The sequence below is a fragment of the Mobula birostris genome, chromosome 7 (genome assembly GCF_030028105.1).
Source record: "Mobula birostris isolate sMobBir1 chromosome 7, sMobBir1.hap1, whole genome shotgun sequence".
NCBI lineage: Eukaryota > Metazoa > Chordata > Chondrichthyes > Myliobatiformes > Myliobatidae > Mobula > Mobula birostris.
The window spans coordinates 38,025,481-38,047,418 of record NC_092376.1 but is presented as its reverse complement, the minus strand read 5'-3'; the positions used below and the strand labels follow the sequence as shown (position 1 = coordinate 38,047,418).

General features: G+C 43.9%; 1 protein-coding gene across 11 annotated transcripts in view; it reads left to right on the top strand.

Moving 5' to 3' along the window:
• The window catches only part of pds5b (PDS5 cohesin associated factor B), a 263,499-nt gene that overhangs the window by 200,569 nt on the left and 40,992 nt on the right, over positions 1 to 21,938 (top strand). For all 11 annotated transcript variants that reach the window (XM_072262926.1, XM_072262916.1, XM_072262922.1 and 8 more), the window contains 3 exons: positions 2,658 to 2,816; positions 13,855 to 13,923; positions 19,518 to 19,654. In XM_072262926.1, coding sequence (XP_072119027.1) covers positions 2,658 to 2,816; positions 13,855 to 13,923; positions 19,518 to 19,654 — 365 coding nt within the window. The remainder of the gene's footprint in view (positions 1 to 2,657; positions 2,817 to 13,854; positions 13,924 to 19,517; positions 19,655 to 21,938) is intronic.

Sequence of the window (21,938 nt, the reverse complement as noted above, 5' to 3'; positions counted from 1 at the left end):
CTTCCCACTAATTTTTGCTCTATTATAAGGCCTCGCTTTGTCTTTTATGTTGGCTTTGACTTGTCAGCTACAGTTACATCATCCTGCCTTTCGAACACTACTTCTTTAGAAAGTATATATCGTGTGCCTTTAGAATTGCTCCAAAAATTCTAGCCATTGCTACTCTGCCATCATCCCTTCCTATCACTTTTGGCCAGCTCTTCTCTCATACCTCTGTAATTCCCTTTCCTCCACTGTAATACTGATACATATGACTTTAGCTTCTCCTTCTCAAATTTCAGGGTGAATTTGATCATATTATGATCACTTGCCCCTAAGAATTCTTTTACCTTAAACTCTCTGATCTATTCTCTGCTCTCTAATCATTGTACAATATCCAATCCAGAATAACTGATCTTCTGGTGCGCTGAACCACGAGCTGCTCTGAAAAGCTATATCATAGATTTTTTGGATACTCCCCCTCTTGGGACCCAGCACCAACATGATTTTCTCAGTCTACCTGCATATTGAAATCCCCCATGACTATCATAACATTGTCCTTATGACATGCATTTTCTATCTCCCATTGTAGTTTGTAGATGACATCCTTACTACTTTTTGGAGGTCTGTATATGACTCCCATCAGGGTGTTTTTACACTCGCAGTTTCTTTGCTCTATCCACAATGATTCTACGTTTTCTGATTTTTTTTCCCTCTCTAAGGATTTTATTTCATTTTTTACTAATAGAGCTGCCCCACCCCTTCTGCCTAATTGCCTGTCCTTTCAATACAATGTGTGCCCTTGGATATTAAGCTCCCAGCTATACTCTTGTTTCAGCCATGATTCATTGATGCCCACAATGTCATACATGCCAATGTGTAACTGTGCTACAAATTCATCTATTGTATTCTGTATACTGTGAGCATTCAAATATAACACCTTCCTGTATTCATCACCCTTTTTGATTTTGCCCCCTTTTACATTGCAGCTCATCCCATTGACTGCAATTTTGCCCTATCATTGATCTCCTTGCTAGCTGTCTCACTACGCACTGCCTCTGTAAATCAACTACCCCATCCTCAGCCCTATCACTCCAATTCCCAACCCCCTGCCAAATTAGCTTAAACCCTCCTGAACAGCTCTCGCAAACCGGCCTGCAAGGGAAAATTTATGCTCTGTGAGAGACTTTGGAAACTACTCTCTGAACTGGGAAGCTCTGTAACAATCTAAGATTAATAAGAGTTCTGACAATAAGTTTTCCTTTTTCTGATAATTCAGAATCCAAAATGCCAACAAATGAGTAATCTGCGTTAAGCTTTAAAAGTTTATATCTAAAGTTTAAAATCAGAAATGGATCTTATAAATCACATCAATGGATTTCTTTAATTGATTAAACTCGCAGCACAGTTGCAGACAACTCCTTCTCCATTAATTAGTGCTAAACTGCTCTGGCTCTGACCTAGCCCAGTCTTCATATAAAATTTTCTAAACTTTCTCAACTGGGCATTAATGATTAGGGAAACAGGTTTCTATGTTTTTGCAAAATAATTCTGTCCCTCTGCCTACTTGGTTAAATGTTATTAGAATACTTTGAATTTATCTTATTTATATATCAGAATCTGGAATGAATTGATTTATAAAAGCCCATTTCTGCTTTAGTTTATATACAATATTCATTCAAACAAGGGCAGTTTAGGTTAATGACAAAAGGCTTCAATGTATTGATTAAAAGTGTAGAGAGCATCCACCTTTCAATTCGTTACTCTTTCCAGCAATGTAATATTTAGAAGAAAAGTAAAGTTTACCAGTGAAAGCTGCATAAGCTCAGTAAGTTGCAGTTTGTTAAAGTGATCCAGTTATTTCAAATATCATTACATTCCTTTATACAGGCTGTCCTTGATTTACATACACCCAATTTATTGACACCTTATACATATGAATAAGATTCCATGAGTATTATTAAATTCAAATACAAATCTGTCTTTGGGGAGGAGGGGTGAAATTGTGTATATGTAACCTCCCTGCAATAATCAGACACCATTGTTTCTTAACTACACGAATTGCCAGTTTTACCATGGGAGGCCACTTAAGAGTTGATTTGGAAATTGACAAACAATTGCTCCAATTGTGTAGCAATACTTCAATAGACAATGTAACTCCACTGACACACAAGTCCATTAAAACCAGCCATCAAGCATGGGACATCCTGATTGTGACTATTGTAACTAGGCAGGGAAGATGATAAATGTTAGCACTAATTGGCACTCATCAGCACTATTTCTTACAATAGTATATAGTAATAGTATATGGTATCGAATTATTTTATGGACAAGATCGACTTATGAATATCAGTAAAACCAGAACCCATCCCAAAACAACATACATTGCTCATCAGGATGATCATGCAGTTTAGTGCTGTTAGAAAATGATTTGGGATATTATGGTTTGTTGCTTTCAAAAAAAGATCACAAGAAATTTAGGAGCGGAATTAGGCCACAAGGCTCCCTGACCTTCAATTAGCACTTGAAAAATTTGTCATTTGTGCACCAACAACCTCCTGTAAAGTATTCCCTGACAGTATCGTTACACTGGGATGTCAGACCACAGAACAGCACATGTGGCATTTGCAGAAAAAGTCAATGTAACCTGATTACCTTGGTTTTTTTTAATATTTTAGCCTTTACACAAGAGTTTGGATCCAAGCAACCCTGAGCAGCTCATAACGCCTTTGATTTCAATCGGTCACATAGCTATGCTGGCTCCAGAACAGTTTTCTGCACCTCTGAAATCCCTGGTGGCTGGTTTTGTTGTGAAAGATTTGTTAATGAATGACCGGGTAAGTACTGATATGGTTGTTGCAATTTCTGTTGTTTTTATTTTTAATCTCTTCTACCTGCCTCCAATTTCAAGCCAACAAGATGAGTTGTAAGTTATTTCCAAGTTTCACTAACGCCTGTTGACAGTTCAAGTACAAAAGCTGAAGGTACTTCAAACTGTCCACATTCATAATGCAATTTCCTTCAAGTAAACTAACAGTCAGTCTGTTTCCTAACCTTCTAGACTGGGAACTCTTTGTAAGAAAACATTAGGCCTTTGCTGATTCCCATTTGTGCAGTATGTAGCACATCCTTTCACAATACTAAGAAAATGTAAGCAGAAAATTTCCTGGAAAGGAAAAGTAAATTAAATCCTTATTGTGTACTGTATCTTCCTGACTTCTATTGGCCATTGTACTTTGGTAGTCATTTGCAGCTACTGTATATAAGGCTTGGATTTTTTTATTCTTAACAGATTTAAAAAACCAGAATACCAATTTTTTTTATCAGTAAAACACTCTGCTGACAATAAATACATACCTGAGAAATGTCATGGAATTTGGTTTTATACAAAAAAGCTCTCATACAAGTAAACATTATGAGCATTGATTTGTGACCAGTCCCCTTGAATGTGGATTACACTGATCAGTGACATGATCAGTTATTTGTGGGAATAATTCCAGAAAATTAAAATGGAGTCTGAAATGGGACAATATAGGTGTCAAGATGTTTACGATATTAGGACAGGAAAATTTTGTCAAGGAATTACTTAGGAGTGTCTGAACTAGTTTGCCATAACCAGAATTGCCGTACCTATGGTTTCTACAAAAATAATCTGACTGATGTTTGGACAACTTGCACAGTGCCTCACACATTCTATTGAAAAGCTGTAGCCCACCATGAATTAGCAAGGAAATTAGAAACTAGGTAAACTTGAAAGGCATGTGGCAAATGTCACTCTTCAATTCATATGAGTGGCAGTGTAATTTGGAACTTTACAAACCAAATGCATGAATTCTGATGTGAGCTTCATCACAATAAAGCTGCAGCAGCAAGAATTCTGCCACTTGCACACCAGCTTTAGAGCAAATATTGTTCAGCGGTTGTAGAGAATGACTTAGGTTTCAAGCAATTGATAAGAAAAAGAACAGACATAGTCTTTATGAACTTGAGTAAGATGGCATGACATTGACAAGTTAGACATGGTAGGCTGGTCCAAAGTTGGGACAGGAGGGATTCTCATGGACATGAATGTAGGAGGCATAATTAGTAAGTTTGCAGAGGAAATGAAAGTTGATGGCAGTATGGATTGACAGGAAGATTGTCTAAAGTTAAAGGAAAATATAGATCAAATAGATGTTTGTATGGAATGTTGGCAGATAGGATTTAAATTGGATTTCTGCAAGGTGATGGACTTTGGGAAGTCAAATAGTAGTAGGACATATACAATAAATGATAGGATGCTATGGAATGTTGATCAACAGTGGGACCTATGCTTTCTGTTTTAAAGTCATAATTCCCTGGAAGTGGCAATACGATTAGAAAGGGCAGTGAGGAATGAATATGGCATACAGGCCTCCATATAATGGGGCATAAAGTACAAACGTTGGAATGTTGTGTTGCAACTTTATGGAACACTGTGGTCAAAAGTTCACTTGTGTGCAGTTCTGGTTGCCACACTACAGGAAAGATATTATGCTGCAGAGATTGAAGGGGAGATTTAACAGGATTTTGCCTGGATTGAAGAGATTGGATAGACTTGTCTACTTCCCTGGAGGGAAGAGGCAAAAGGCTGGCCTGACAAGTATATAATACTATAAGAAGTAGAGATGGGGTCGGTCGTCAGAATCTTTTTCTTAATGCCCCTAGCTCTCTGCAATGTTCAGACTTTATCAAGTTTGTAGGAATAATTTTGGAGACGGAGAGGGCAGTTAGGGGCCAGGTTAGGGTTTCAGGATGTAGAGGTCAGGCCAGATTCTAGGTTCCATGCTTGAAGGCAGGCGATGTGGATGTAAGGCAGAGGACATCCATCGATGTCGGGCTGGTAAGTCCTGTGGACAAGGACCAGCGAAGACAAGGGCTCATGGTTTGCTAGGTCACTGAGTCCCCCAGGTTGTCGGGTCTTGGGATCAAATGTCCGTGTGAGCAAAAGGCAAGGGGACCAGTCAGCAAGTTTGGAGTTTGACGCTTGGAGTTCTGGGTCCTGTCGTTGTCTAGACCTGAGATTAATACTGAAGATCGAAGCCCGAAAGTTGTTTGGAAGTCTGAAAGTCAAAGCCAGATAACTGAAGCCTTTGGTCTACCAAACAAGAGTCCACAGTGGAAGTCAGTGGCCCATTGTCTGAGAGTCAGAGTTCACTGCAGGTTGGAGTGCCATAGGCCTATCCTGAGGTTGGAGCACTGTGAGTTGCTGGGAGGGAGAAAAGGGACTTGGTTTTGCTGTTGTTGGCTTATTGCTATTTGTGTTCTTTGTGGCTGTGCTATGTTGGTACCAGAATGTGTGGCGACACTTGCAGGCTGCCTCTAGTGCATCCTTAGGTTGTGTTAACACAACGATGCATTTCATTGTATGTTTCGATATATGCGTGATAAATGAATCTGAAGAAAGTACAAGTTTAAAGTGAGAAGGAGTTTTAAGGAGGATCTGAGAGGGGCAGTTTTTAGAGTGGTTGATATCTGGGACTTCCAAACAGAGTAGGTACAATCACTACATTTAGACAGGCATTTAAATAGTTCAGTCATCGAAAGATACAGACCTAATGTGGGCAAATGGGTAGAGTGTAGCTGGGCAAAAAGATCAGCGTCAGTTTCTATGCTGTACAACTGTGATTGTCAGACATAATGAGAAATTTAAAAATATATACTCTTAATGGAAGTCCTTAGACATATTCTTTGTGTTCTGTTTACATTCATTGGTGGTATGAATGAACTTGAGAGGAATACTCTTGACAGCTGAAATGGAGGTTGTCCACATATACAATTCCCTCTTTTTAGCAAGATTGATTAGGAAAATTCTTAATACATTCAAAATGTTGTGGGGAGATGTAATATGTACCTGCACAATATTGTAAGCTATGTGATGAAGTTGCTGCAAAATTTGAAATCTGTTTGATCTGACTGAGGAATATACCTTCAGGTCTCCTCCCACTTATTTCACATGAGAAAAAGGCTGCCCTTAAGCCTATTTTTAAAAAGGTGGTGGATCTTGTCGTTCATGTTGATGCTTTATCCAAAAGCGCACAGGCGCTGAATCGAACATATTTGCAATCTGCCAAAAAATTGGCTTAGTGGCAAACGTCTTGAGATGTAAAGTCTGTAGGTGTTCTAAATTTAAAATAAAACAGAAAATGCTGCAAACATGCAAAAATTCAGGCATGCAAAGAGAAGCAGTTAATGTTTTAAATCAAAGGGATGTTTTGGATCCCATTTTCTGTTTTTAGTTAAAATATTTTGTTGGCTTTTACTAAAACTGTTATTGTGCAGAATTTTTGCTATGTGGTAGAGATCCATATATAGCTGTCACTTTGAAGAAAATGAGTACCTGTAGCAATGTGCTACACACAGCGCTAGAATAACCACACGGAGTTGGTGAGTTAGAGTTGCGATGAAAGAGATTTATTCAGACTTCGCGGCCTGCTTTAAAGCCTTCCCGTTCCCGCCCTCCCTGGGGCGGGACTGCTGTGGGGAATACATATTCCCAGACCCTTTCCGCACGTGGGACTTTCCCCCTGCTGGTGAAGATGGCCTGGTGCCCTTTTTGGGGCCGGCCCTCTGCCTGCGCGCGCTGTTGTGAGCCGGTTCGTGGGTGCCAGAAAGTGGGTCGCCACATAACCCCCCCCCCCCCCCCAGAACCGGCGATACCTCCCCCAATGTCCACAGTCCGGATCGGCCTCTGTTTGGGAGGTCTGCCCCTGCGCCGCGGTGCCTGAGCCTGGACCGGCTGCGCCAAGTCCACATGGGCCGGTTTGAGTCGGTCCACCGTGAAAACCTCCTCTCCCCCCAATGTCCAGCACGAACATGGACCCGTTATTCCTGATCACCTTAAACGGCCCCTCGTAGGGCCGCTGTAGCGGTGCCTGGTGTCTGCCCCGTCATACAAAAAGAAACTTACAGTTCTGCAGGTCTTTTTTTTTTTTTTTTTTTTTTTTTTTACAAAATTCTTTATTACAAATGTCGGTGCCATACAATATTTACAAACCCAGTGAATAACACATTTACTACACTACAAACAGACAATACATGTTAAACCAATATATTGCCATCCTCGTCAATGATGGCATTTACACCCCGCGGAGCCCAACGGTCCCGGAACATCTCGACGGTCGCCGTGGACTGTGCGTATTCCTTTTCAATGTTCACCCGGGCTCGAACATACCCCCTAAACATAGCCAGGCAGTCCGCCCGGGGAGAACCTCCTGCCACCCTTTTCCAGGAGCCACGGATGGCAATTTTCGCCAGCCCCAGGAGCAAGTTGACAAGGACATCCTCATCCCTCTGTGCCCCCCTCCTTACTGGATGACCATATATGAATAGGGTGGGACTGAAATGCAACCAGAAGGCGAGAAGCAGCCCACGCAAATACGCGAAAAGGGGCTGCAGCCTCACACACTCCACGTACATATGGTACACGGTCTCCTCCAGCCCGCAGAAGTGACACGCGGCTGGGAGATCCGTGTACAAACTAAAGAACTTATTGCAGGGCACCGCTTTATGCAGCACCCTCCAGCCGAGATCCCCAAGGTGCATGGGAAGGACTCCCTTGTAGAGGGACTTCCACTGGGGACCCCCCTCACCTCCAGCTGGAAAGACCGACCGCCATGGCGTGTCGGGACGGTGGACAAATGCTAGGAAGTGGAGGGTGTGGAGCAGCAGCCCATAAAGGTACCTCCTGCCTGCATCCCTAAATGGGATTGTGGGTGTTGATGAAAGACGGCTCAAGTTGTGTGGATTCGTCTCTCGGGTAAGGCTGCGGGGCCTGGGCCCGACGAGCAGCTCAGCTCGAGTCGTTCCACACACCTGAGCCGCACTGACATCCGTTGAGACAGGGCAAGGGTCGGCCAGGACCCCGCCCTCTGCCAGAGGAGGGGATTCCCGGCCTGAGGCAACCATGTTCCAGACTCTCAGTAGGTCCTGATAGAAGCCGGGCAGCCTCTGCAAAGCAGCACGGCTGACGCCCGCCGGTGGTAGCTGCATATCTTCGGCAAGACAGCAGCCCCTCCGGAGGAAGAAAGTCGCCAACACGTGCCACCTGGGAGGGTGCTCGGCGTACAGGAATCTCTGCAGCGTCCTGAGGCGGAGAGCCGCCAGTCGTGTGCGTACACACACCAGCGACTGTCCGCCCTCTCCTTCTGGGAGACTCAGAACCGCTGCAGAGACCCAGTGCTTCCTGTTTCCCCAGAAGAAGTCCACTAGCTTCCTCTGCATTCTTGCGACAAAAGGGGCAGGGGGGGCCAAGGTGACCATCCGGTACCACAACATGGAGGCCACCAGCTGGTTTATGACCACCACCCTGCCTCGATAGGAAAGCACCCTGAGAAGGCCTGACCAGCGCCCTAGCCGGGCCATGACCTTTGTCTCCAGGTCCTGCCAGTTCGCCAGCCAGGTCTCCCCAGAAGGACTCAGGTAGACTCCCAGATAGAGAAGACGTCTGGTGCTCCACTCAAAAGCTCTCATCTCCTCCGGCAGGGAGTCCACCTGCCACTGGCCTACTAAGAGTCCGGAACATTTCGCCCAGTTGATCCTGGCGGAGGATGCCGCCGAGAAAACATCTTGGCACTCGCGCATCCTCCGCAGGTCACAGGGGTCTGTCATCATGAGGAGTACGTCATCGGCGTAGGCCGAGAGGACGACCCCCATGTCCGGTTCACGCAGAACCAGACCTGTCAGCCTCCGCCGAAGAAGGCCGAGGAATGGTTCTGCAGGTCTTTGGGTACGCAGGTCGGGCTCTGTCCGTGCTGTGAAGTGGGGATGGGGGCCAGGTTACCGAGCCTCTCCCGTAGTCTGTCCAGGACTGCTGTGGGTTCTTCCTCTTGCCCCCTTGGGGCTGGTATGAACTCTCCTGGGACGACCAGGGGTGCACCGTACACCAACTCGGCCGACGAGGTGTGCAGGTCCACTTTGGGCGCCGTGCGGATTCCGAGCAGGACCCAAGGAAGCTCGTCCACCCAGTTAGGCCCCTCCAGGCGGACCATGAGAGCTGATTTCAGGTGACGGTGGAAGCGCTCCACTAGTCCGTTGGACTGTGGGTGGTAGGCAGTTGTGTGGTGTAGCTGAGATCCTAAAAGGTTGGCCATACCTGACCACAGACTGGAGGTGAACTGGGCGCCCCTGTCGGAGGTAATGTGGGCCGGTACCCCGAAGCGGGCTACCCAGGTTGCGATCAGTGCTCGGGCGCAGGATTCGGAGGTGGTGTCGGTGAGTGGGACTGCCTCTGGCCGTCTGGTGAACCAGTCTATCATAGTTAGGAGGTACCGCGCTCCTCGTGACACTGGCAAGGGCCCCACGATATCCACATGGATGTGGTCGAACCTCTGGCGGGTGGGTTCGAACCGCTGCGGCGGAGCCTTGGTATGCCGCTGCACCTTGGCCGTTTGGCACTGCATGCACGTTTTGGCCCATTCACTGACCTGTTTACGCAGTCCATGCCACATGAACCTGTTGGCGACCAGCCGGACAGTTGTCCTGATGGAGGGGTGCGCTAAGTTGTGAATGGACTCAAAAACCCGCCGGCGCCAGGCTGCTGGGACGATGGGGCGGGGTTGGCTGGTAGCTACGTCACATAGTAGGGTCCTCTCACCTGGGCCTACGGGGAGGTCTTGGAGCTGTAAACCGGAGACTGCAGTCCTGTAACTGGGGATCTCAGCGTCTGCCTGCTGTGCCTCTGCCAGCGCTGCATAGTCCACCCCTTGGGACAGGGCCTGTATGGTCGGTCTGGAAAGTGCGTCCGCCACGACGTTGTCCTTTCCCGAGACATGCCGGATATCCGTCGTGTACTCGGAGATGTAGGACAGATGTCGCTGCTGGCGGGACGACCAGGGGTCGGACACCTTCATGAACGCAAAGGTAAGCGGTTTGTGGTCTGTGAACGCGGTGAAGGGCCTACCTTCTAAGAAGTACCTGAAATGCCGGATTGCCAGGTATAGTGCCAATAGCTCCCGGTCGAAAGCACTGTATTTGAGTTCAGGTGGTCGTAGGTGTTTGCTGAAGAACGCCAGGGGTTGCCAGCGGCCCTCGATGAGTTGTTCCAGCACTCCACCGACCGCTGTGTTGGATGCGTCCACCGTGAGGGCAGTAGGAACGTCCGGTCTGGGGTGCACTAGCATCGCGGCGTTTGCCAAGGCCTCTTTGGTTTTAACGAAAGCGGTTGCGGCCTCTTCGTCTTAGGTAATGTCCTTGCCCTTACCCGACATTAGAGTGAACAGGGGGCGCATGGTTCGGGCTGCTGAGGGGAGGAAACGGTGGTAGAAATTCACCATACCCACGAATTCCTGCAAGCCTTTGATTGTGTTGGGTCGGGGGAAGTTGCGGACCGCGTCTACCTTGGCAGGCAGTGGGGTTGCCCCGTCTTTAGTAATCCTGTGGCCCAGGAAGTCGATGGTGTTGAGTCCGAACTGGCATTTGGCTGGGTTGATTGTAAGGCCGAATTCGCTCAGGCGGGAGTAGAGCTGGCGGAGGTGGGACAGATGCTCCTGCCGACTACTGCTGGCTATGAGGATGTCGTCCAAATAGATGAATGCAAAGTCCAGGTCGCGTCCCACCGCGTCCATTAGCCGCTGGAAAGTCTGTGCGGCATTCTTTAGACCAAACGGCATTCGGAGGAATTCGAAAAGTCCGAACGGGGTGATAAGTGCTGTTTTGGGGATGTCGTCCGGATGTACAGGGATTTGATGGTATCCCCGGATGAGGTCTACCTTGGAAAAGATCCTTGCGCCGTGTAGGTTTGCTGCGAAGTCTTGAATGTGCGGCACAGGGTAGCGGTCTGGCGTTGTAGCCTCGTTCAGTCTGCGGTAGTCACCGCATGGTCTCCAGCCCCCCGTTGCCTTGGGCACCATGTGAAGGGGGGAGGCCCATGGGCTGTCGGACCGTCGTGTGATCCCCAGTTCCTCCATCTTCTTGAACTCCTCCTTCGCCAGTCGGAGCTCGTCTGGGGGAAGCCTTCGAGCACGGGCGTGGAGGGGTGGTCCCTGGGTCGGGATGTGGTGCTGTACTTCGTGTCTGGGCATGGCTGCTGTGAACTGCGGTGTCAGTACTGATGGAAAATCCGCCAGGACCCTGGTAAATTTGTCGTCGGACAGCGTGATGGAGTCCAGGTGTGGGGCTGGCAACTGTGCAGGGAGAACGTTTGAAAAGTCTTGGCGTGGACTAATCGCTTCCCTTGCAGGTCGACCAGCAGGCTGTGGGCTTGCAGAAAACCTGCCCCCAGGAGTGGTTGGGCCACAGCGGCCAGTGTGAAGTCCCACGTGAACCGGTTGGAGCTGAACTGTAGCCGCACCATGCGGGTGCCGTAGGTTCGTATTGTGCTGCCATTTGCGGCCCTCAGGGTGGGTCCCGGTTCTCTGTTGCGGGTGTCGTAACTCGTTGGATGTAAGACGCTGATCTCCGCTCCGGTGTCGACCAAAAAGCGGCGTCCTGACTGCTTGTCCCAGACGTACAGGAGGCTGTCCTGATGGCCAGCCACCGTAGCCATCAGCGGCTACGCTGGCCCTGGCGTTTCCCGGGAATTTGCAGGGTGGTCTGCAGCGGCGGGCCTCTGTGCCCCACCGCTGGTGGTAGAAACACCATTGTTCGTTGGGCTCCTCACTCCCTTTGCCGGGTTTTGTAGGCTCTGCTGCCGGGCCTGGTCTGGTCTGTCGTTGGGCGCGCGGCTTGGTGATCTGTGCGACGGATGCCCTTCTCTCTTCCCTGGCATTCCACAGCACATCTGCTCGGGCCGCCACCTCCCGGAGGTTGCTGAAATCTGCGTCGGACAGCAGCAGGCATATGTCCTCGGGCAGTTGCTCTAGGAACGCCTGCTCAAACATGAGGCAGGGTTTGTGTCCTTCAGCCAGGGCCAGCATCTCGTTCATTAATGCTGACGGTGACCTGTCTCCCAAACCATCCAGGTGCATTAAGTGGCGTGCTTGTTCGCGCCATGAGAGTCCGGAAGTCCTTATGAGCAGGGCTTTGAATGCTGTGTATTTGTCGTTCTCAGGGGGCGACTGTATAATCTCCTCAACTTGTGCAGCAGTCTCTTGGTCGAGTGAGCTCAGCACGTAGTAGTAGTGAGTGGACTCTGAGGTTATCTGCAGAATGTGGAATTGTGCTTCTGCTTGTTCGAACCATAATTGGGGTCGCAGTGTCCAGAAGCTTGGCAGTTTTAACGAAACTGCGTGAACAGATGCAGCGTCGGTCATCTCTGGTCCAAATATCGTTTGGGCCGTCGGGGTCACCAATTGTAGCGGTGTGCTACACACAGCGCTAGAATAACCACACGGAGTCGGTGAGTTAGAGTTGCGATGAAAGAGATTTATTCAGACTTTGCGGCCTGCTTTAAAGCCTTCCCATTCCCGCCCTCCCTGGGGCGGGACTGCTGTGGGGAATACATATTCCCAGACCCTTTCCGCACGTGGGACTTTCCCCCTGCTGGTGAAGATGGCCTGGTGCCCTTTTTGGGGCCGGCCCTCAGCCTGCGCGCGCTGTTGTGAGCCGGTTCGTGGGTGCCAGAAAGTGGGTCGCCACATACCTTTTATTTAGTAGCTTAAGTTTATGTCAAAGAACACATTTGCTCTGAATTATTCAAACTCCAGAAAGTGATGAAGCCTACATTTACAAGGAATTTATCAGACAAGAAAGAATGAAAGCAATGCTCTGCAGGTTGAACCAGCATGTAATTACATATTCCTAATTGCCCTTGGAAAAGTGCTGGTGAAGTGGTGAATTTTCCCTCAAAATCCCAACCGTTTGGTGTATTTGAAAAGCTAGAATTATTTTTATTCAATATTTACAAAATAGCAGGCAACAGCAGGTGCTGCAATTTTAGGAAGAAGATTTGTTTCGGATTAATGTACAAGACAATGACTTTACACTCAAGGAACAGTTTTCCCAAGCATTTGGCGATGAGAGTTTAGCTTTTGGTTTGCACAGAGATAGATCAGAAAGTGCTGCAAAATCTATTCAAACATTATGCACTTATTGTAAACCTGCAAATTAGATGCCACAGCACTTTTATGTTGTTTCAGCTATTGCAGATGTGTGGGTTCCTTCAGATCGAAAAGCCAATAGTGTTTGGAATGCTATAGTTTGTTTAGCTGTAATTTGTGAAAGCTGTGTCGATATTGCATCTCAGTAATTGCGTTTTTGTTTTTTTATTACGCATATACTGTATTTTAATGCAGTATTTTACTAGAAATGTTTATATTAGCCGAACAAAGTTTGCAGGGTACAAATAATGAAGTCATTATGTTTTTGTCCACGTGATATAATTATCATCTATTCATATATGCATTAGAGAGACTTGTTTTGAAAGACCAAAATTGCTTGATTTATACTTTGTATATCCATGTCTATTCATTAATATTTATTTGAAGTAATGGTCTTGCTACTGCCTCAAGTGACCAAAAAATAGCCGAGAAGTTCAGTCAGCTTTGTGTTCTATTTGCCGTTTTCATGCCGCTTATCATGGTATTTCCCTATGATTAATACCTTTGTGATTTCCCTACCTCCCTTAACTGAGTAAGCAATAAATATAAGATATTTAGAGCATATTTTCATTTCAGAGATTTATATTTTCAAGACCTTTTTGAGGTGAATGTGTCTAGTTGAGGAAATTAGTTTTTTCTTAAAATACCTGAAGTGCTGTAGTATTTTAAGCAATAGGTAATTCAGTAACAGTCCTAATATCCACAAAATGCTAGATGAATTCAGTAGGCCAGACAGTATCCATGGAAAAGATGACTGTAGTCTTTTTCATAGATGCTGTCTGGCCTGCTGAGATCCTTCAGCATTTTGTGTGTATTGCTTAGATTTCCAGCACCTGCAGATTTTCCCTTGTTTGTAACAGAACTTATATTCTGTCTTTAGTTTCCAGTAAAGAAAACAACAAAACTTTGGGTGCCAGATGATGAAGTATGTCCAGAGACACTGACAAAAGTAAGTGCCTTTTTAGTTGAGTGCTTTCATTCTGCTTTGTAAAGAATTTAATTTTCTCTTACTGCATTCATCGTCCTGAGGACTGAGTTACTTAAGGAATTTAAACGGATTTAGTAATGATAGATAATAAACAGGACTTATTGGAAACTCTTTGTTTTTTTCATCATGGTACTGAATGTTTAGATTCTTCAGATTTTGTTTGTTTCAGCAGTGATTTGCCTTTGTCAACTATATTATTTGACAGAATCAGCAACGGAGTATAATGATCATTTTGAAAATTCAAAATTCTCACCTCACTTGACAACCAGTGAATTTTACCCCATAAAATTAGTCAGCATCCTTTAGGGACAGCAGTAAGAGATTGTAAACAGGTTAGAGTAGAAGTCTGGAACTCATTCTTGCAGAAGCCTCCAAATGTTGGACATTCATATTGTGATCTTTTGAAAATCACTGGATACTGAAATGGTTCCAGCAGACTGGAAAATTGCAAATGTCACTCCACTCTTTAAGAGGGGTGGATGGCAGAAGAAAGGAAATTATAGGCCAATTAGCCTAACTCCGGTAGTTAGTCATAGTCATATTCATACTTTATTGATCCCTGGGGAAATTGGTTTTCGTTACAGTTGCACCATAAATAATAAGTAGTAATAAAGCCATAAATAGTTAAATAGTAATATGTAAATTATGCCAGTAAATTATGAAATAAGTCCAGGACCAGCCTATTGGCTCAGGGTGTCTGACCCTCCAAGGGAGGAGTTGTAAAGTTTGATGGCCACAGGCAGGAATGACTTCCTATGACGCTCTGTGCTGCATCTCGGTGGAATGAGTCTCTGGCTGAATGTACTCCTGTGCCCACCCAGTACATTATGTAGTGGATGAGAGACATTGTCCAAGATGGCATGCAACTTAGACAGCATCCTCTTTTCAGACACCACCATGAGAGAGTCCAGTTCCACCCCCACAATATCACTGGCCTTACGAATGAGTTTGTTGATTCTGTTGGTGTCTGCTACCCTCAGCCTGCTGCCCTAGCACACAACAGCAAACATGATAGCACTGGCCACCACAGACTGGGAAGATGTTTGAGTTCATTATTAAGGATAAGGTTTTGGGGTACTTGGAGGTATGTGATAAAATAGGTCAAAGGCAGCATGGCTTCTTGAAAGTGAAATCTTGCTTGACAGATGTTGGAGTTTTTTGAAGAGATACCAGGCAGGATAGACAAGAGATGTTGTTTATTTGGATCTTCAGAAGACCTTTGACAAGATGTCGCACATGAATCTGCTTAACAAAGTCGTAGAGCCCATGGCTTTACAGGAAGGATACTAGCATGGATAGAGCATTGATTGACTGGCAGGAGGCAAAGTGTGGGCATAAGGGAGCCTTTTCTGCTTGGCTGCTGGTGACTAGTGGTGTTCCTCAAGGGTCAGTGTTGTGGCCACATCTTTTTACATTATATGTTAATGATTTGCATTCCATAGTTGATAACTTTGTGGCTAGGTTTCTGGAGGTGTTTTCTTACACCTCCACTATTTTCTAACCAGGGAGAAAATTCAGAAATCAGAGATGCAAAGGGACTTGGGAGTTCTTGTGTAGGATTTCCTAAAGATTAACCTGCAGTTTAAGTTGGTGGTAGGGAAGGCAAATGCAATGTTAGCATTCATTTCAAGAGGCCTAGAATATTAGGGCAAGATGTAATGCTGAGGCTTTATAAGGTATTGGTCAGACCACAACTGGAGCATTGTGAGCAGTTTTGACCCTTTTATCTAAGAAAGGATGTGCTGGCACTGGAAAGGGTCCGGAGGAGGTTCACGAGAATGATCCCAGGAATGAAAGGTATGTATGAGGAGTGTTTGCTGGCTGAGGGCCTGCGCCCACTGGGGGGGGGGGGGGTCTCATTGAAACCTACCATATAAGGAAAGGCCTAGATAGAGTGGTCAGCCGGAGGATGTTTTTCTGTAGTGAGGCAATTTAAGACCAAAGAAAACATCCTCAGAATACAAGAATGTCCCTTTAGAACAGAGATAAGGCGTAAATTTCTTTAACCAGAAGGGATGAATACATGGAATTCTTTGCCATGGATGGCTGTGGAGGCCAAGTCATCGGCTACATTTAAAACAGTGGGTGATTGGTTGCTGATTAGCCGGGGCATCAAATGTCATGGAGAGAAGGCAAAAGAATGAGATTGAGAGGGAAAATAAAACAAAAAACATAAAACTTTTCACTGTTCTTTGATACATGTGAATGTAATAAATCAATATCATTTTTAATTCCTCTATTTTCTTGTAGTGAAAGTGGTGGTGATCTTTAGCTTCTCTCGTAATGTACTAATAAGATTAGAACTTCAGAGGGCAGTTAAGAGAAACTGTACTGCCATGGATCAAGAATTATATAAATGCCAATAGGGTCAAGGATGGCAAATAAGGATTTTTAGTCAATTTCTCTGAAGGATCATACTTGTATTTTAAATGCTGCATCATCATTTTCTTCAGTACTGTGTATATATTACAATTCAGATTCAAAAGAATAGTTATAACTTTACTAAGTTTATGTTTGTGGAACGAATTGTTTTTTCGAGAACTATATATGTTGCATAATTGAAATGGACTTTTTAAAAAAATTTTTTGTAAGTGTTGCCTCCATTAGGAGCATTCATAATGGAATGAGACAAGTGAAGGTACATTGGCTCAAAATGGGCAGGCTCAAAAGGATTATTGATTTTCCCATGTGTAAGAATGCTAGCTCCAATGTTGGCTGCGAGGCCCCGATGATATGGCATGGCCTTCTGACTCAGTTCGGTGCCGAATCAAACATCATCTATAAAAATGCTGAGAAATCTTTGAACAGGTGCACTGAATTTCTTAACATTCAAATTGATTGAAAGTGAATCAAGCTATTTTTAAAAAGTGGGGAAACTTATAGACACTTTAAACTCAAATTATTAAAATCTTCAGATATTAACATTTGCCTTATGTCATAACAGGAGTTTACAAAGATCATTAAAGCATAACTCTAAATCAGGTTTAAGTGGGTATTTGAGTAGATATCCCAGAAGGAGAACTGCCACAAGTTTCTACTCATTCTTGGTTGGCATTCCGGGAACTTCAAGAATGTCTGTAAGGAAGTTCAAGAATTTGCATTTTTTATGCATATGTGAAGTGCGTTCCTCCAATTAAATTTGAGGCTTATAACGTAGGAGCAGAAAAAGTACAATTAAAAGAGTTATTTGTCGCATTTCTCTGATACCACATTAGAAGTAATATTATGTTGAAGGCCACTCAGGAACTTGAACCTGCTCTTACAATTTAGTTAGATAGAACATTGAACAGTACAGACTTTTCAGCCCACAGTGTTGTTCCATCCTCTGCAAATCTACTTTATGATCTATTTAACTCTTACCTCCTGCATAGCCCATAACCCTCAATTTTTCTTACATTCATGTCTATCCAAGAGTCTCTTAAATACCCCTATTGTAAAACCCTCTACTGTCACTACATTCCAGACACCTACCACTCTCAGTGTAAACAAAAAAATAGCTACCTCTGGCATTTCCCATAAACCTGCTACTTAAAAAAAAAAATTTTTTTTCTTTGGAAAAAAAAAATTGACATTGGGTGAATCCAGATTTTGCCTAATGCTTACATCAGGAAATTTAAAAAAATAATGATAGTGCTGGCTACAGTTGAATGTCTTTGCTATAATAGAAATAATTCCAGGAACTTGAGCACTGAAATAATACAAAATAATTAAGATTCTGAGAGGATGAAAATATCGAATGGCCATATTTTTTCTTGCAGTATTTTACAAAGTAATTCATGGCATTGGTCAGGGATCAGATTGTGTTGGCCGTGACACCAACTCTGAAGAAAATGACTGGTGTTCTGCCTCTCCCAGGTATATGCCACACTTGAAATGATCCACCTCATATCTGTGGAATCTGCTGCATGATTAGAATCTCCATTTATAGTGTCCACAGTTGGAGATATTTTTTGCTTAATATTTAAAATCATTAAAATATATTTATTCTTTTAATCTAATTTACCTAATCAAATAATGATGGAAAGGAATATTAATAACTTTTTAATGTTTTTAAAAATCATTACAAAATCCTGGCGACTTTGACAAGCTCAGACTTCATACCCCTACCATTCCTCCTGTCGAAGATTGTTAGTATGTACTGTTTTTGGGGCCTTAGCAGTATGCTATCTGAAGTCCATTCACAACTGAAGCTTCTCTGTCAGCAGTAGAGGGAAACACAGAAGCAACAGGTAAAATAAGCTGTAATTCAATTAAAACTCTGCGTTAGTGCCAGCAAATTCTGTCCTTTACATCTAGACCAGTATAAGTCCACTGACTGCATTAGACAAACTGCAGCATATTTCAACCCAAAGTAAGCACCGATCATTCTCATATTTACATGAACCATAACAGGATTTTGCACTAGAGGCAGACAACATTTTCTTCCTTGTTTAAAGCAGAACATCCAAAATCTAGCGTTACTCCTTGCACTTCCTTTTGTTTCAAGTACTTAACCATCTTGCTTCTGGTATTTATCCATTTCTTCTAAGATTTTTTTGTCTGTTCGCACCTATAGCAGGAAAACTAGGAAGAGAAAATTTAATCAGTTGACTTGAAGTGTTTCTTTATAGACCTAGAAGTTAATGTGCTTGGGCAGGTTACCAAGAGAGCCATGAATCTGAAGTTGACATGTAGCCTTGATAATGGCAAGGCACTTACTTTAAAGGGAGGTTTTTATATTGTGCAACTGTGATCTCATTAAGTGGTAATCAAACTGGAAGAGCTGCATGCCTTTAGGTCTGGTACACTGAAAGAAGAACAAATTGGCTAAAGGATTTCATCCAAAACTGTATAGAGATGAGATTTGTTTAGAGTCAATTTCGATGCATGTGAATCCTTGTTGAGATCAATTGCCAAAACATTGTAAGCCCTTCAGGTATTGTAATTGAGCCTTCTACCCTGAAGTAAAAAATACATTGGATAAAATGTGATTTTAAATTGTCAAATATTTAGCATTTTATTACAATTAAATCTTTTACGATAGTCATAAACCTTTTTTTTTTAGGAAGCAGGCAATACAAAACTCAGCATTTAAAATCCATTCTCAAGGTGGTGGCTGAACTGCCAAAGTATCTGGTGTGATTAGGTGGGTGATCTGTGATTTGGACCCAGCAAGGATGAAGGGCCAGCAATATACTTCCAAGTTAGGATAGCATGCAACATGGAGGAGCACCTGCAGTTTGTGGTGTTCCCATCTATTTGCTATCCTTATCATTCTAGATTACATTAATATTAGCAATACAGTATCTGTGAATTAATACATGACTGTGACAGCCATTAAGACGTTAAAATATTTGCAAATAAGCACACTGTCAGTAGCTCTTTAACCTGTTTCTTTCTGTTATTACCTTACAGATTATAATATGTATGCAGTGCATAATTCAGTATAATTAAAACTGCAACAATTGGTCAATTTGTAGGTTGTTTTAATATTCATTTTACTTTATATTATATAAATTTAGCTAGGGATTATTTCTTTCTAAAAATATATTAAGGTTGTGCATTTTGTTTTACAGATACAGGCCATGAAGATGATGGTACGGTGGTTGATGGGAATGAGGACCAACGCAAATAAATCGGGGACCTCTACCTTGAGACTGCTAACTGCAATATTACATAGTGATGGTGACCTGACAGAACAAGGGAAAATCAGGTATGTAATAATATAATAATCGAGATGGTATATATGCTTTTTAGATAGATTTTGTGCTTTGTTTGTCAGCTTGCAGGAACAGTGGGTATTTGCAATCCGAGCTTCAATAACAGTGGCACTTCTCTTCCTGATGAGCTTTTACACTTGGTTTGATGCACAGAACAATGTGCTGGTGAGGAAGCACGCCCCCTTACCCTGAGGAGCAGGCACTCTCTCTGGCCGCAGCTGATGAGAAAGACCCTACCCAAAGTCAAGCGACAAAAGCTGCCGGGTCTGATAATGTACCTGGTCGGGTGCTGAGGGACTGTGCAGCTCAGTTAAGAGATTCTAGCGTACATGTTCAACATCTCTCTGGAACAGTTCATTGTCGCCTCAGGCTTCAAGGCAGCCACGGTCATCCTGGTGCCCAAGAGGGTGACAGTAACCTGCCTCAATGACTACTGCCCAGTGGCACCGACCTCAGTGAAAATGAAGAGCTTTGAATGGCTGGTTGTGGATTACATTAAATCCCATTTCATGCTACTTTGGACCTTTTCCAGTTAGCTTATCGCTCAAGTTAGTCCACTGATGCCATAGCCTCTGCACTGCACTCCATTCTGTCTCACCTGGGAAAAGGTGCCTCATATGCCAGGATGCTGTTTATTGACTTCAGCTTGACGTTTAATATAATCATACCTCAGAAGCTGGTGGCTAAGTTGTCCTTGTTGGGTCTCAACACCTCTCTCTGTAATTGTATCTTAGGCTTCTTGACAGAAAGGCCACAGTCAGTTTTGTGTTGACAGAAACATTTCTAACTCCATCACACTGAGCACTGGCACTCCCCAAGGCTGTGTGTCAGCCCCCTACTGATACATAACTGCACTGCTAAGTCCAGTTCAAACCGAATCATCAAGTTCACTGATGACACAACAGTGGCTGGCCTCAACAACGACAGCGACACGACGTACTGAGAGGTGGTAGAGTAGCAAGTAGAGTGGTGCAAACACAATAACTTGAGTCTCAACATGGACAAGAGCAAGGAGATGTTTATGGACTTTAGGAAGGTGCAGGCTGACCGCTCCTTACTGCACATGCACTGCTGCTCCGTGGAGAGAGTTAGGAGCACTCGATTTCTGGGATTACATATAAAGGATGATCTCACCTGGTCCCTCAACACCTCCTCTTTGACCAAGAAGGCACAGCAGTATCTCCACTTCCTGAGGAGATTGAGGTGAGTGAGGCTCCCCCTGCCTCCATTCTAACCAACTTTTACAAGAGTACCATTGAGAGTGTCCTGACCAGCTGTATCACTGTCTGGTACAGGAATTGTAAGCCATCTGACTGCAAGTCCTTACAAAGGATTGTGAGGATGGCTGAGAGGATCATTGAGGTCTCTCTTCCATGCATCCACCCATCAAAAATATTTATCTGGAGCACTGTATACGCAGGACCCTTAGAAATATCAATAATCCCTCACACCCATCCAACAAACCCTTTGACCCACTAGACTCAGGCAGGAGTTACCATAGCACTGGGCCGAGATCTGTTAGAATGGGAAACAGTTTCTTCCCCCAGACCATAAGACTACTGAGCTCCCTGCTGCCACCCAAGTCTCATCATGTATGAAGTACCAGTAATGCAATACTGTACTTTTTAACTTGTGTTGTAAATGCACCTTATTATTTGTAAATTTATTTGGGGTAATATTACTTTATGTATTATGTATGTGTGAGTTATATATACTCTGTTGTGCCCCTTGGTCCAGAGGTGTATTGGTTCGTTTGGTTGGCTGTATTCATGTGTATAGTTGAATGACAATAAATTGAACTTGAACTTGAAATATAATGGTCAGTAAGATGCTTGGTTTTCGATTTTGTGCATTATTTATATTGTAGAGGTAAGTCTTGATTCAGATAGCAATTTAATTTCATTTCTCACAATTCAAGAAATAGGGTATATGAACTCAAACCTAGAAGATGTATTTTTACGGTGCTACCTTAAACAATGAGTGAGGTAATCAAGAATAGTTTCATTTGGTAAAATAGTAGAGACTAATGAACTAAAATAAACTATATTTATGAAGGGAGGTGATGAAGGGAATTGGCTTTGAAATCAACAAGATCAAACTATCTTTGCATTGTTTATCAGAGGAAATAGATTTCTGTATATGAGAATATGATTAAATAGTGAACTTTTTTTAGTTCAGTCTTGGCGTTAAATCCACGCAGTTCACTTAGGCACAGTAAAATGCTTAATGCAATTCCCCTGTAACACGTTTTAATCTTGGCCCTGGCCTTCTACTTAA